This window comes from Poecilia mexicana, unplaced genomic scaffold, assembly GCF_051168715.1.
Source record: "Poecilia mexicana isolate PSO_F unplaced genomic scaffold, ASM5116871v1 scaffold_14, whole genome shotgun sequence".
Lineage (NCBI taxonomy): Eukaryota > Metazoa > Chordata > Actinopteri > Cyprinodontiformes > Poeciliidae > Poecilia > Poecilia mexicana.
In genome coordinates, this window is record NW_028263383.1 from 18,121,841 (window position 1) to 18,135,058 (window position 13,218).

Genomic DNA, 13,218 nt, shown 5'->3' on the forward strand with positions numbered 1-13,218 from the left:
ATTAACATTTTATTAGACAGAGTGTGCATAACATTAACATGAGACTGACATAAACATGACATGACATGTGTTATCAACATGGAGTATTTATGAACATCTATGGCTGTTCCCATGACACGTCATTCGGTAAATAACAACACTTTTATTGCAAAGTTGCTTTAAAAGTTGCATTAAAACTAAATTAAAAGAGCCTGCTTTGCATTATTTTGTAAATAATTAAATTTTAATGCAAAGTTAATGGAATATTAATGCAACTTTTAGAGCAACATTGCATTAAAAGTGTCGTTATTTACCGAATGACACTTCACGACAACAGTGATGAACATTCATAAAGACTCCTTCATGTTCATGACAGGTGTTATGTTCACACCGTCAAATAAAGTGTTAATCCGGATTGAGTACATTCATGTTTGATAAAGCATTGGGATGAAATGCGAAAAGTCCGAGGGGTGCAACTACTTCTGAAGTATTGAATTATCCTCTTGAACGTTTGTCACAAAAAAACATTAGAAACACTTTGCTGCCACAAACTGCTGCATAATGAGGATGTTTTTGAAATGAAAGTGGATTCTGGATGGCGAAAGTGGGGAGTTGCTTCAATCAAAAGTGTGTAAAACAGCTCCTGCTACAGCGCTGATCATCAGTAACCTACTGATTCATGAATTTTTATTTTTCTTACACTGTCAGCAAACAGTGGAATACATGAATAATATGAGCTGATTACGCACCCAGAGGGCTTGTTTCACACTGGCCACAACACACTTACACCGTCTGAATGCAGAACTGGTGTATGTGTTTTCCGACAGCCTGTTTCCAAACGTCATGTTTATATTTTTATTTCACTCATATTTTTTTTTTTTTTTTTGCTTCATCAGTGAGACGAGGAATTCAACATAATGAGGCAGCAGAAGTAGACAGTGAATTTATTATTCATCTTGGGATGTTGTCAAAAAGAAATATTTAACAGAAATTGTTCTGTTTCTTAACAGCACCTACCTGAAAACTGACCACTTTATCTGCTAACAGGATTGCAAAAATATTTAAGACATTCTGTGCAGTGCTAATAGTGTCATTGTGTGATAAGAAATGTGTGAACCTTCTCCAAATGACCTTTATCACTGTGTGTCACTGAGGCGCTCTTGCGCTATTGCTCAACCGGCTGCGGTTACATTCATAAAGAGCCACATTTTGCAAGAGCAAAAGTTAATTGTGGAAAAATCTGAATGAAAAAGCCGCGTGGCATCCATTTTTTCCCTTGGATCTTTGGCTTCGAGTCCGATTGCTCTGCGTTCACGCATCAAGCACCCTTCTGGGTCAAAGGTTAGTTTAAGCTGATATATATCCTGAGAAATCAAACCATGTATTGAGTCGAGATAAGCCAAAAGTCAGTAGGAGGCGATGGTGTACGGGTGAGAAGAGCAGACTTTGGACTTCCCTTCCCTTGCTGTCCTTCTTGGACTCGGCGGCGGCACGTCGGCTCGTCTGTCTTCTTTCACAGGAAAATGAAAATTGATTTCGCACCCGTGGATGTGCCCCTCCACAGGAGGCTGCAGACTGCCGCGGTGGTCCAGTGGGTCTTCTGTTTCCTGGCTCTGGGTAAGTGCTGGAGGTAGTTTGCTAAAATGCTGGATCAGAAGCACAAAGGTCAACATGAGAGTGCATGAAAATGTGAAGTGATTTGAACATATATATATATACATATATATATATATATATATATATATATATATATATATATATATATATATATATACACACACAGGTGCTGGTCATAAAATTAGAATATTGTGATAAAGTTCATTATTTTCCATAATGTCATGATAAAAATTAAATTGTCATATATTTTAGACTCATTGCACACCAACTGAAATATTTCAGGTCTTTTATTGTTTTAATTTTGATGATTTTGGCAAACAGCTCATGAAAACCCAAAATCCCTGTCTCAAAAAATTAGAATATTATGAAAAGGTTCTCTGAACGAGCAATAAAAATAATCATCTGAATCAACAAAGTAACTCTAAACACCTGAAAAAGATTCCTGAGGCCTTTAAAAACTCCCAGCCTGGTTCATTACTCAAAACCGCAGTCATGGGTCAGACTGCTGACCTGACTGCTGTCCAGAAGGCCATCACTGACATCCTCAAGCAAGAGGGTGAGAAACGGAAAGAAATTTCTGAACGAATCGGCTGTTTGCAGAGTGTTATATCAAGGCACCTCAGTGGGGAGTCAGTAGGAAGGAAAAAGTGTGGCAGAAAACGCTACACAACGAGAAGAGGTGACCGGACCCTGAGGAAGATTGTGGAGAAGGGCCGATTCCAGACCTTGGGGGAAGCAGTGGACTGAGTCTCGAGTAGAAACATCCAGAGCCACTGTGCACAGGCGTGTGCAGGAAATGGGCTACAGGTGCCGCATTCCCCAGGTCAAAGGTCAAGCCACTTTTGAACCAGAAACAGCGGCAGAAGCGCCTGACCTGGGCTACAGAGAAGCAGCACTTTGGACCACTGTTGTTCAGTGGTCCAAAGTACTTTTTTCGGATGAAAGCAAACTTTGCATGTCATTCGGAAATCAAAGTGCCAGACTCTGGAGGAAGACTGGGGAGAAGGAAATGCCAAAATGCCAGAAGTCCAGTGTCAAGTACCCACAGTCAGTGATGGTCTGGGTGCCATGTCAGCTGCTGGTGTTGGTCCACTGGGTTTTATCAAGGGCAGGATCAATGCAGCAGCTATCAGAAGATTTTGGAGCACTTCATGCTTCCATCTGCTGAAAAGTTTTATGGAGATGAAAATTTAATTTGGTCTGGAATCGGCCCTTCTCCACAATCTTCCTCAGGGTCCGGTCACCTCTTCTCATTGTGCAGCGTTTTCTGCCACACGTTTTCCTTCCTACTGACTTCCCACTGAGGTGCCTTGATATAACACTCTGCAAACAGCCGATTCGTTCAGAAATTTCTTTCCGTTTCTCACCCTCTTGCTTGAGGATGTCAGTGATGGCCTTCTGGACAGCAGTCAGGTCAGCAGTCTGACCCATGATTGCGGTTTTGAGTAATGAACCAGGCTGGGAGTTTTTAAAGGCCTCAGGAATCTTTTTCAGGTGTTTAGAGTTACTTTGTTGATTCAGATGATTATTTTTATTGCTCGTTCAGAGAACCTTTTCATAATATTCTAATTTTTTGAGACAGGGATTTTGGGTTTTCATGAGCTGTTTGCCAAAATCATCAAAATTAAAACAATAAAAGACCTGAAATATTTCAGTTGGTGTGCAATGAATCTAAAATATATGACAATTTAATTTTTATCATGACATTATGGAAAATAATGAACTTTATCACAATATTCTAATTTTATGACCAGCACCTGTATATATAGACATGTATGTAAAGGTGCTAATAATTGTATAACATACAGCATTCTTTGCATCACAACTCCATCATATGACTGGTTACTGATTCAAATCGATCAGCGTTGAATTAATCAGTTTACCGCTGACTTATGGTTCTCTTTTGCAAGACATGCACTATAACAAGTATGTTTTTCCACAATATCTGTGTCAAACTTGCACTTATATCACAAAAATTTGAAGCCGATGGATTTCTGCAAACTCTACTCAGCCATTTGCAAAAACCTTCTTTCAAACTCTCAAGCTGTCACTTATTTCTGGTCTGAGGTTGATGAAATAAAGTGGCGGAAAAGTTGCTCTTTGTTAGGTCTGTTTCAGCGAGTAGATGACTTATAAAGCCCAACAATAAAGATATTAGAGACTGACATACTTATTTGTCAGCAGATTTCATGCAACGTAAGCAACGAAAGAAATGTGTGTCACATTAAAATGATCTACTAAAATGATGAAATAAGATGTTATGCTTTCAGTATAATTACAGTTGGTAAGGATTCACTTCTGTGATGAAGTAAATGTAGACTATGTACCAATAAGACCCTATAACTTCAAGGTCATTGGGTGTCTGAATAAACAGATATGCAGACAAGGATTTAAAAAAAAAAAGAAAGACAAAGAGCAAAAAGGCTTATGGTGTCTCTGGAGGAGCTGCAGAGATCCACAGCTCTGTTTGCAGGACAATTGTTAGTATGTGGTATGCAAATCTCTTTGGTGGAAAATGTGGAAGAAGAAAGGAAACTGTGGAAAGAAAAGCATTAAAATTATAGTGCATTGTTGAACATTTTTTAACATCACAGATGTAAATGCATGCAACAGCCACGGCTGGTTTGCTAACCAAGTCAGAGAAGCGGCAAGCATGTGAGCAGAGGCCGCATTCGACCCAAACAGAACTTCTTTAATCTTCATCCAAAACACTTTGTGTGGAGAAAAGCTAAAACTAAACATGGAAATATATTTTTTCCCTTTTAAATCAGACGTTTAAGACGGGGGCCTGCTGAATCACCCATAGTCCCAACTTTCACGTGAACACTGACTATTAGGTTTTCACGATTGAAACAGATCTGAGTCCGGTTTCATGCTCCTCATGTAAACTGTTCCAGTCAAATCTGGTGCCGTTGGCTGTATCCTGTAGTGCAAGAATCCACACTCGTTTTTCCAGAAAGGACAGATCAGCATGACTTGTTTCTCATGTTACTATGCAGCTCATCGTGTTTTTTCTGTTCCCCCCTTCAGCGCCTACCTGCATTATCCTGTTTTTTTACCTACTCTTCACTCGCTTCTGGCTGATCAGTGTGCTGTACGCCCTCTGGTGGTACTATGACTTCGACACGCCGGCGCGCGGCGGCCGCAGAGCGCCGGTTTTGTGTGGCCTCAAAGTGTGGGGGTACATGCGGGATTATTTCCCCATCAAGGTGAGAGAAAGCTTTAGAAAACGCCGTGTTTATTCTCTAAGTGCTCTCACTGATACAACAATCTGTATTTTAGTCATTTGCACCAAATAACAGTCTACTATTTGCTTTAGAGATACTAACCGACGCTTTATTTCTTGTTCGACTAACACACGTACACTAACAGCAAAAAAAAAAACAAAAACAAACAAAAAGCACAAGAGGCAGAAGAATCAAGCTGATCGGCTGGTTTTAACTCTGAGTTGCAAGACATTCATGTTACATGTTTGAGTCGGACTTTTTGTCCAACTGTGCCAGAGATAATAACCGCCTGCAGAACTGGTGAAAGTCCATTCATATTCCCGTTTACAGGTTTTCCATCTGATGATTTTCAGAGAAATACGTCAGTAAGTCTGGCTTCTGGATGACAGGATTATTTGGATTGTTGATCATTTCCACAATCCAAATAATCTGTTTTTTTTTTTTTTTACATTGCTGCTGGTTTTTCGATGTCAAAAAGCAAACAAATTGAACACGCGACTCGCTTTTAAGCCAAAGCAACATCAACTCATTTAGCTGATGTTATAATCTCCAACCACCATATTTGGATTTATGGTAATAAATAATAATACAAAGGTTGAAGCAATATTTATTTTGTAAGTAATTAACTATGCAAGTGTTTTTACAAATCACACTATCTCGAGCAATTACAAAGAAACTGCTGACTATCATTGCTCAGCAATGAGAACATTCCTTGGATTGTTTTATTTTTTTAATTTTATTTAAAGTTCTCTTCCGAGTTTAACACCTAACTTCTCATGGCTTAAATTCTGCATGTTCTTGAATCCCCAGGAACTACTGGGAACGTAGAAATACCTCTGGAACTTTGTGCAAAGGCTGGAAAGAGCAGAAAGTGCCAGAGGCAAGTTAGAACTGTTTTGGTGCTGGAGGTTTTGCACTAAAACAGAGGAAATGTAGAGTTTGTAACCAGTCGTCTGGTACAAACTCCGCTTACACCATCCTACATGGTTCCTGTTTTCTGATTTCCTCAGGCTTCCTATCAGTTGTTGCTGCCAGCCCAAAGGATCTTACATTAGTGTTAAATAAAAAACTAATTGCATCATATGAGTATGACATAGACTTGTTTTTTTGGGGGGTTTTTGCAGCTCATTGTGTCCCTCTGGTGGTCATGAATGAATGTTGCCTCCCTAAAACGTTGTATACAGTCCCTATAAAAAAAAGGATTCACACAGTTATTAAAAGTTATTTTGTACAAATCAATCATGAGCGATGACATTTTTTTGACACAAAAATGTACAAAAATAACTTTAAAGTCAACCTAAAAAAAAACAAAAACGTATTTCTACAAAAATAATAATTAAAAATATTCAACAAAAAACAGGTGATTGCATAAATGTCACTGTTTAGATCTCCATTCTACTCATTGTGAGAGACTACCTGCACCACCTGACTGGACCTCTGCTTAATTAGGTCAGCCACTTTAAAGAGGGCAAATAATTACGCAATTGCTTATTTTACGTTGTTGCGTAACACTTTATGTCACACTTGACATCCATAATGTCAAGTGTGACATAAAAAAAAAATGAGATGAGAACAACAAAGCTAACGTACAAACAAGGAGTCTTACTCTGACATAAACTGTAGGTCTGAATGCATTTCAGGTTTGAATGTGTTTGTTCTGTATTCAGCAAACTGACTCATCTTGTGTTGAGTTTCCAGGAATTTTACTCAAAAGTATTTTGTAGTAAAACTATAAACAAAAATTGATTTTTTCCCCACAAAAGGATACTCAAGTAAACGTAAGTAGTTCCTACCCATCTCTCTGTCTGACACACATAATGACAAACAGTATATCGAGACTCTACTGCGTCCGTAACAAACTTCATAACATTACATGGATGTTTTTCTGTTGCTTGCAAAGACTTTGGACTTCCTGATAAGACCGAGTGCAACAACAATAACAGCGGTCCAGTAGCATGTTAGCATGATGAAAACGAGCTGACACAGACCAGGTGTGTACTTATTAGATGCGTATCTAGTAGTATCTATCTGAAACCTGCAGCAGCTGCTTATTTTCAACAGAATGCCTACAGTCAGTTCACAGCTGCGACAATTTTAACAGAATTATGTAGAAAAAAAATTGTGGATGAAGATCTGAATTACCCGTTGGTTTTAACACATTAATTTACATGGACTTGTTTAGCTGGACCCTCTGAGTCGATCAGATTTTACAACAGGCAATCCAACTGCCCTAATTGTGCTTAGTTACACATTAAGAAAAAAACACCACTAAACTAATGTGCTGAAATAGTTCTTGCTGAGTATATTAAAGCTGCAGTAGGTACATTTTATATATACAAAAAAATGTTTTTATACATATTTGTGAAAACTTTCGCTATGTCATGACAGTATGAGACAGAGAATCTGAATCAGAGCCAGGAGGAGGGTCTTAGCGTCGTCAATCACCCTAATGTACGTACTTCTCACTAACACTCATTATCTCTCTGCTGAACTACAGCTCCACCACCACAATAGAGCAAGCTAGTTAGCATAGCCGCCAATGATGGCAGATGAACAGTTATTTCATAACAGTGAGCTGTTTTCTGACATTAGCACCAGCAACCAGAAGCAGCAGGTACACAAGCATGATTGACAGTGCTAAGACCTTCCTCCTGGCTCTGATTGGCTGTTCCTGACCAGGAGCGGTGCATGCAGACAGTAGGATCACCGAGATTTTTTTTTTTTTTGAGAATATCTGTCTCACATACTGTCATGACACAGTGAAAGTCTTCACAAATATACATAAATATATATATAAATGCGTTTCATACATAGTAGCAGACATGAGGATTAAATCTTAAAACCCTGACATTATAAGGAGAAGATAAGAAAAATCTTCAAATATCTACAAGGTGTCGTCACGCACACACACACACACACACACACACACACACACACACACACACACACACACACACACACACACACACACACACACACACACACACACACACACACACACACCGACATTAACAGCATTTGCTAAGTGTCTGTGCCTCTTCTCTGCACTCATCTCCTGTGGGCAGAGATACCAAATAAAAGTTTGAAGTTTAAGAGATTTCAGATGGGGGGGAAAAAACAAAAAAAACCTGCCAACCCCTTTTCATCCACTCACTTTAAAGTAAATCATGTCCCGCATCATCTGACTATACAGCGCATTATCTTTGACAAAGAGCCCATGCATCCAAGGACAACCAGGGAGTTGCATTGGTGTGCTTGTACCCACCATTTCTAATTCCACTGGATCTGCAGATGTGTGTTCACATCTTAAAAGAACCAAAATGAATGCAGACAAGACAGTGACGCAGATTCACACACCGCTTGAGGAACATAGAGGGCATACTTCGCATGTAGCTATGACGGAAAATGCTGACTGAAAACCAGAGGTCCTTTTTTTTTATTGAACTTTAGGGTAAAAGGTTCTCCCTAATAATAAGCACCTTCATTTGAAAACTGCATTTTATGTTAGCTTGTGTTGTCTTGGACTAGTATTTAAATTGGTTTCATGTTCTGCAACCCTTATTTGTGACAAACACACAGAAGGAAGGACACTTTAAACCCTATCGTACCTATACCTCTGAAAGGAGGTTTGGAACGAACAAGAATCCCAACCTAACCTAAAAAAAGACTAGATATTTGAAAACTGTGACGTCCGTTTGTAATAAGCCCCCTTTACTCTGTCAACACAAAATAAAACATTAGCCATGTAGAAACATATCCAGTGATTAGTAATAAATATTAAGGCTTGATGCTTAGCGTTTATGACGGTCATGTGTTACTTAAAAATGACATCATCTGCTCACTACTCAATGTCTAACAGAGAAAGTTCTACCAGTCCTCTTCACTAAAGGTCATTCATTAACCGATTGGTTCCACAGAGCCACAATCCCCATTTCGCAGTGTTCTTTCAGGATGTTAAGAATGAATTGAAAGACAGTTGAGATTCACATAAGTTCTCCTTTGAGCTTCAATACAAAGAGTGATTCGGAATTTAATAATGCGTGTGCCCAGATTGATCCATTGATTTCGAGACCGATTTCCAGTTAAAATGAATTTAAAACACTAATGTGCAGTGGTATTTTAGCACAGGTTTAGAGTTGAGCAAATGCAGCCATGTTTTTTTATTTAAATCAGTCAACTGATGTCCTCTGCACATGTGCTAAAATTGGACATGAAGGACACCAAAACTGCCCAGACAGGTCACCCGAGTGCACACCCTGATTTTTGTAGCAACAGTTTAATGACCCCATGCTTCACGGGTTACAGTGAAGCAAGTCTAATTATTTGGCAAGGGTTAAATGTAATAGAGTGCACAGTCACCGAAGTAGCAATACTGTAACTCTGTTGCATCATATCCTAACTTTGTTGAACCCAAGATGCAACAGAAAAAAAAATGGTGGTGCAGCACGAACTAAATGAGACAAAATGAGGGCACTCAGTTTGCTTACAGTACTTTATCTAAATGTAAACTAATTTTAGCTTACTCAGAAGACATAGAGATTAAAAAGTCATGATCCAGTCCTGGAAATGGCAAAGTTTTCTAGACCTTGTTGAAGAAGATTTTAGGTTATAATATTTCTTAAGAAAACTCTCTGGCTCAATCCTCTTCAATCCCAGGTTCGTGTAGCCACACAGAAAACAACAATGAGTGCAGACGTCACAGAATTGCAGAGTTTAATCCAATAGAAAACAACACATAAAATTACAGCAGAAACTGCAGAACAACAGAGGCATACATTCATTTACCTGAGACAAATGGAAAAGAAGAAGGAAGAAAGAAAGAAAAGCAAAGACGTGCAAAGACATCTTTGGAGAATTGCAAGAGCAAATCTGATTTGTTACTCCTGTGTAGAAAGTTTTATAGTAAAGGCGTATTCTTGTCTTTAATTTATTCAAATAAGGCGTATCTTTGCTCATCCGACCAGGAGCTATCTCAGACCCTTTTTAAAACTTCCTGCAAGTCACGATCTAAGACCACTTGTGCCCATTGTTTAAACAAAGTGAGAGCAGAGCTTCTCCTGAAATCCTACTGTTTTATGGCTTTTCACAAATGAGTGTGAAAAGCCGGAACTTCTCCTGATTGTTTCCCAGACAGATAAAGGGCAGTTCAAAAGATCTAGCAAACCATCTGCTGTAACTACAGGTAACATAAAGGTCAATAGGCCAGAATAAGTTACTAATTTCAAAACTATAATTAGGCTATTTCAATCAAGACATGTTAAGTTTTAAATCTAGCATATTTTAAATTTATTTTCTTAACAACCTTTTCAGGAAATTATAAACATATTCTAATTTGTATTAATCAAAAACTCATGTGTCTGTGCACACACAGTGTTAAATGCAACAAACAACTAGGCTAGCATCATACAATCGTGAGGGAAGGGTGGACAATTAACTAACCAGGTAAATATATAGCAAAGATGAACTTGCAACAGATACTGAATGACAAAGAAGTAAGCAATTTATCAAACAAATTAGCCAGTGTTAGAGCTAGCTAGGCTAAATCTTGATTTGTGCCGTGTTTGGCCAGCTAGCCTAGCTACTGTTGCTCTGCATTTTGCTAAATAACCAAGGAAAATTCAGGTAGTTTCATCACATTAGCTTTACTGTACGCTTGTCTATGTCACATTTTGCCACTTCTTTTTTTTTTTTTTTTTAGAGCACATTAGCAGCATTTACTTACCACTGCAGTCCAAGTACCAGCAGTCCCATTTGTGTACCTACTCACAATTTGAAAACTGTTATTAAATGAGGTTCATTTGCTCACTGTTGCCTTCGCAGCTGGTGAAGACAGCCGACTTGGACCCCAGACACAACTACATCCTGGGTTTCCACCCTCATGGCGTGCTGGTAGCAGGAGCCTTCACCAACTTCTGCACCGACGCCACTGGCTTCCCGCAGCTGTTTCCAGGCCTCACCAGCTACCTGCTGATGCTGCCTCTGTGGTTCAGAGCGCCATTCTTCAGGGACTACATCATGTGTTCTGGTGAGGCCCTGACAAGTTTTTCTGATCAGATTTTCTATCCTGCTGCTTCTTCTTCACATCCCACTTAGACACTTTTTGAAGCAACATAAAAAAAAAACTTTATTAGCTTTAGCCCACGTGTTCCTTGTTCCAAACTTGCAGGTTTGATTCCGTCGGACAAAGAAAGCGCTAGTTATCCGCTCCGCAAGAAGAAAGGCGGGAGTGCTGTTGTGATTGCTGTTGGCGGGGCCCCAGAAGCCCTCGATGCTCATCCTGGCACCTTCAATGTGCTCCTGGCCAATAAGAAAGGCTTCATCAAAATGGCAATGGAGCATGGGTAAGCGCAAAAAGCCCCGGGATAAAAGCTAATTTTACCATGGCTGATTCTCTGAAGTCCTTCTGTTTTACCAAAATATGGCGCCAATCCAATTATGTTGAGTTTCCCACCATGTCTTCCTAAAAACAAAGACTTTTAAGTCAATTGCAGGATATTTTCGAGAAAGGAACTTTCCTTCTGAGATCTTCTGAGAATATATATAAAAAAAATAAAATAAAAAAAAAAGCTGTGAAAAATGGGGTTCTTATTTAATCTTAAGTGTTATTAATTACATCCTCATTTCCTCAAAAATGTTTCAGAGCTCACCTGGTTCCAGTTTTCTCCTTCGGAGAGAATGAAGTGTATGACCAAGTGGAAAACCCCAAAGGAACCTGGCTTCGGTGGACACAGGACCGGCTGCAAGGCATCATGGGTGTCTCCCTGCCTCTTTTCCATGCGCGTGGTATTTTCCAGTACTCCTTTGGCCTGATGCCCTACAGACGACCAATCTACACAGTTGGTGAGTAAGCACTGCTCATTGTTTGGGGATACGATGAGCAGATTTTGTGCTTGTCAAAGAATATGTAGTTATTTAAAAAGTCAATGGGCTACATCATTATTATGTAGCGTCTCACTTCAATCACAAATCTTGAAGGAATTCATTTCAGATGTGACAGAGCAACGCAAAGTACAGCAAATTTGAAGTGGGGAGAAAATGACTCAAAATGACAAGAAATTTTTAAATAATTCTGGATTTATACAGAGATCTGGACTTTCTTTACTAATTAGTTGACTTTCAAGGGCGATTGGATGGACAAGATTTTATACAGTGATATTCAAATTCAATTCCAAAATACATTGAATTTACCGTAGACTGAATATCGTGCCATTGATTTCCCAAAGGGAAATTAAATGTTGAGACATTTAATTAAATGCACTCATCTAATTTTTGTTGTAGAAGAGAGACAAGCAGAAATGCTCTCCAGACTTTTAAGAATGATTTATTTTTTTGTTAATAAAATCAAAACCTATGTTTTATTCCTACTTCAAAATTACACGTGTTCTGTCACAAATAAAATTAAAATAAATAAAATTTCCTTTGGGATCAACAAAGTGTTTTTTAACTGGATTTATATTTATATATGCACATAATATATGAGTACACATTAACAACAAATTTTATATTGGATATCAATACTGGCACCCATGTTTGTGTACATCAGTATAGGCACAGCCACTATGGCAAGGCACTGTTCATTACCATGCATGTAACATTTACTGCGGAGTTTAAACCTTGAGCGTCTCATCAGTCGTTTGTGACATGAACACTCACTGAGTGATGCTCACAGACGTCCTCACAGCCCTGTGATGCTGGACGGCCCGCCGCCCTCCTGCACGGCACGTGCTTTAGGTAAACACGCCTCATGCAACGCTGCAAACCGGCTCTCAGCAGGCCGCCCTGCACCCTGTCGCCTCTCTGCAGTTGGCCGGCTGATCAGGGTGGAGAAGAAGGAGAAGCCGAGCGGCGAGGACCTCGACGCCCTCCACCAGCTGTACATGGACGAGCTCAGCAGCTTGTTCGACGAGCACAAAGGCAACTACGGAGTAGACAAGGACGTTCATCTGAACTTTGTCTGACCATGACCCGAGCAGGCGGGGAATTGAATGGCTATTTATATCTAAAGCTCGGGTTCAGATAGTTTAACGGTTTGATCTGAATTAGCACTAAGTGGTGGACCTGCCATAACGTTGCCAGTGAGGTTATTAACAGAATAATGCTTCCTGGTACGTCAGTCAGTGTTGAATTCAGCTAAACTGCAAAGATTGACCACATTTTCTTTAATTTACATGAAAATGTAATTGAGGTTGGATGATAAATAAACACCAAGAATGTTTTTTTTTAACATTTATTAAATAAATGCTGTTTTTGTATGGCTAATTCATTTGTGTTTATTTCATCTGCTGCTAAATATTCCTTGAATCAATTTAAAAAAAATAAAGTTTGAATGTACAAACAGTTGCTGTCCATATGTGATTCAGATGAATACAATCATTAAAGTATATTAAACCTTTAA

At 39.1% G+C, this 13,218-nt stretch overlaps 1 protein-coding gene across 1 annotated transcript; it reads left to right on the top strand.

The window, feature by feature from the left end:
- Positions 1-1,437: 1,437 nt before the first annotated feature.
- Positions 1,438-13,218, top strand: mogat2 (monoacylglycerol O-acyltransferase 2). The gene is made up of 6 exons (XM_015001266.2): positions 1,438-1,596; positions 4,627-4,805; positions 10,644-10,848; positions 10,990-11,164; positions 11,464-11,663; positions 12,627-13,218. The coding sequence occupies exons 1-6, from the start codon at positions 1,503-1,505 to the stop codon at positions 12,779-12,781; spliced, it is 1,008 nt and encodes a 335-aa protein (XP_014856752.2). The 5' UTR covers positions 1,438-1,502; the 3' UTR covers positions 12,782-13,218.

Excerpts from the sequence above, each read along its gene's own strand:
- mogat2 (XM_015001266.2), top strand. The coding sequence starts at position 1,503 with ATGAAAATTGATTTCGCACCCGTGGATGTGCCCCTCCACAGGAGGCTG. Across the intron at positions 4,806-10,643 it reads GGGATTATTTCCCCATCAAG|CTGGTGAAGACAGCCGACTT; the intron begins GTGAGAGAAAGC and ends TTGCCTTCGCAG. Across the intron at positions 11,165-11,463 it reads AAAATGGCAATGGAGCATGG|AGCTCACCTGGTTCCAGTTT; the intron begins GTAAGCGCAAAA and ends AAAATGTTTCAG.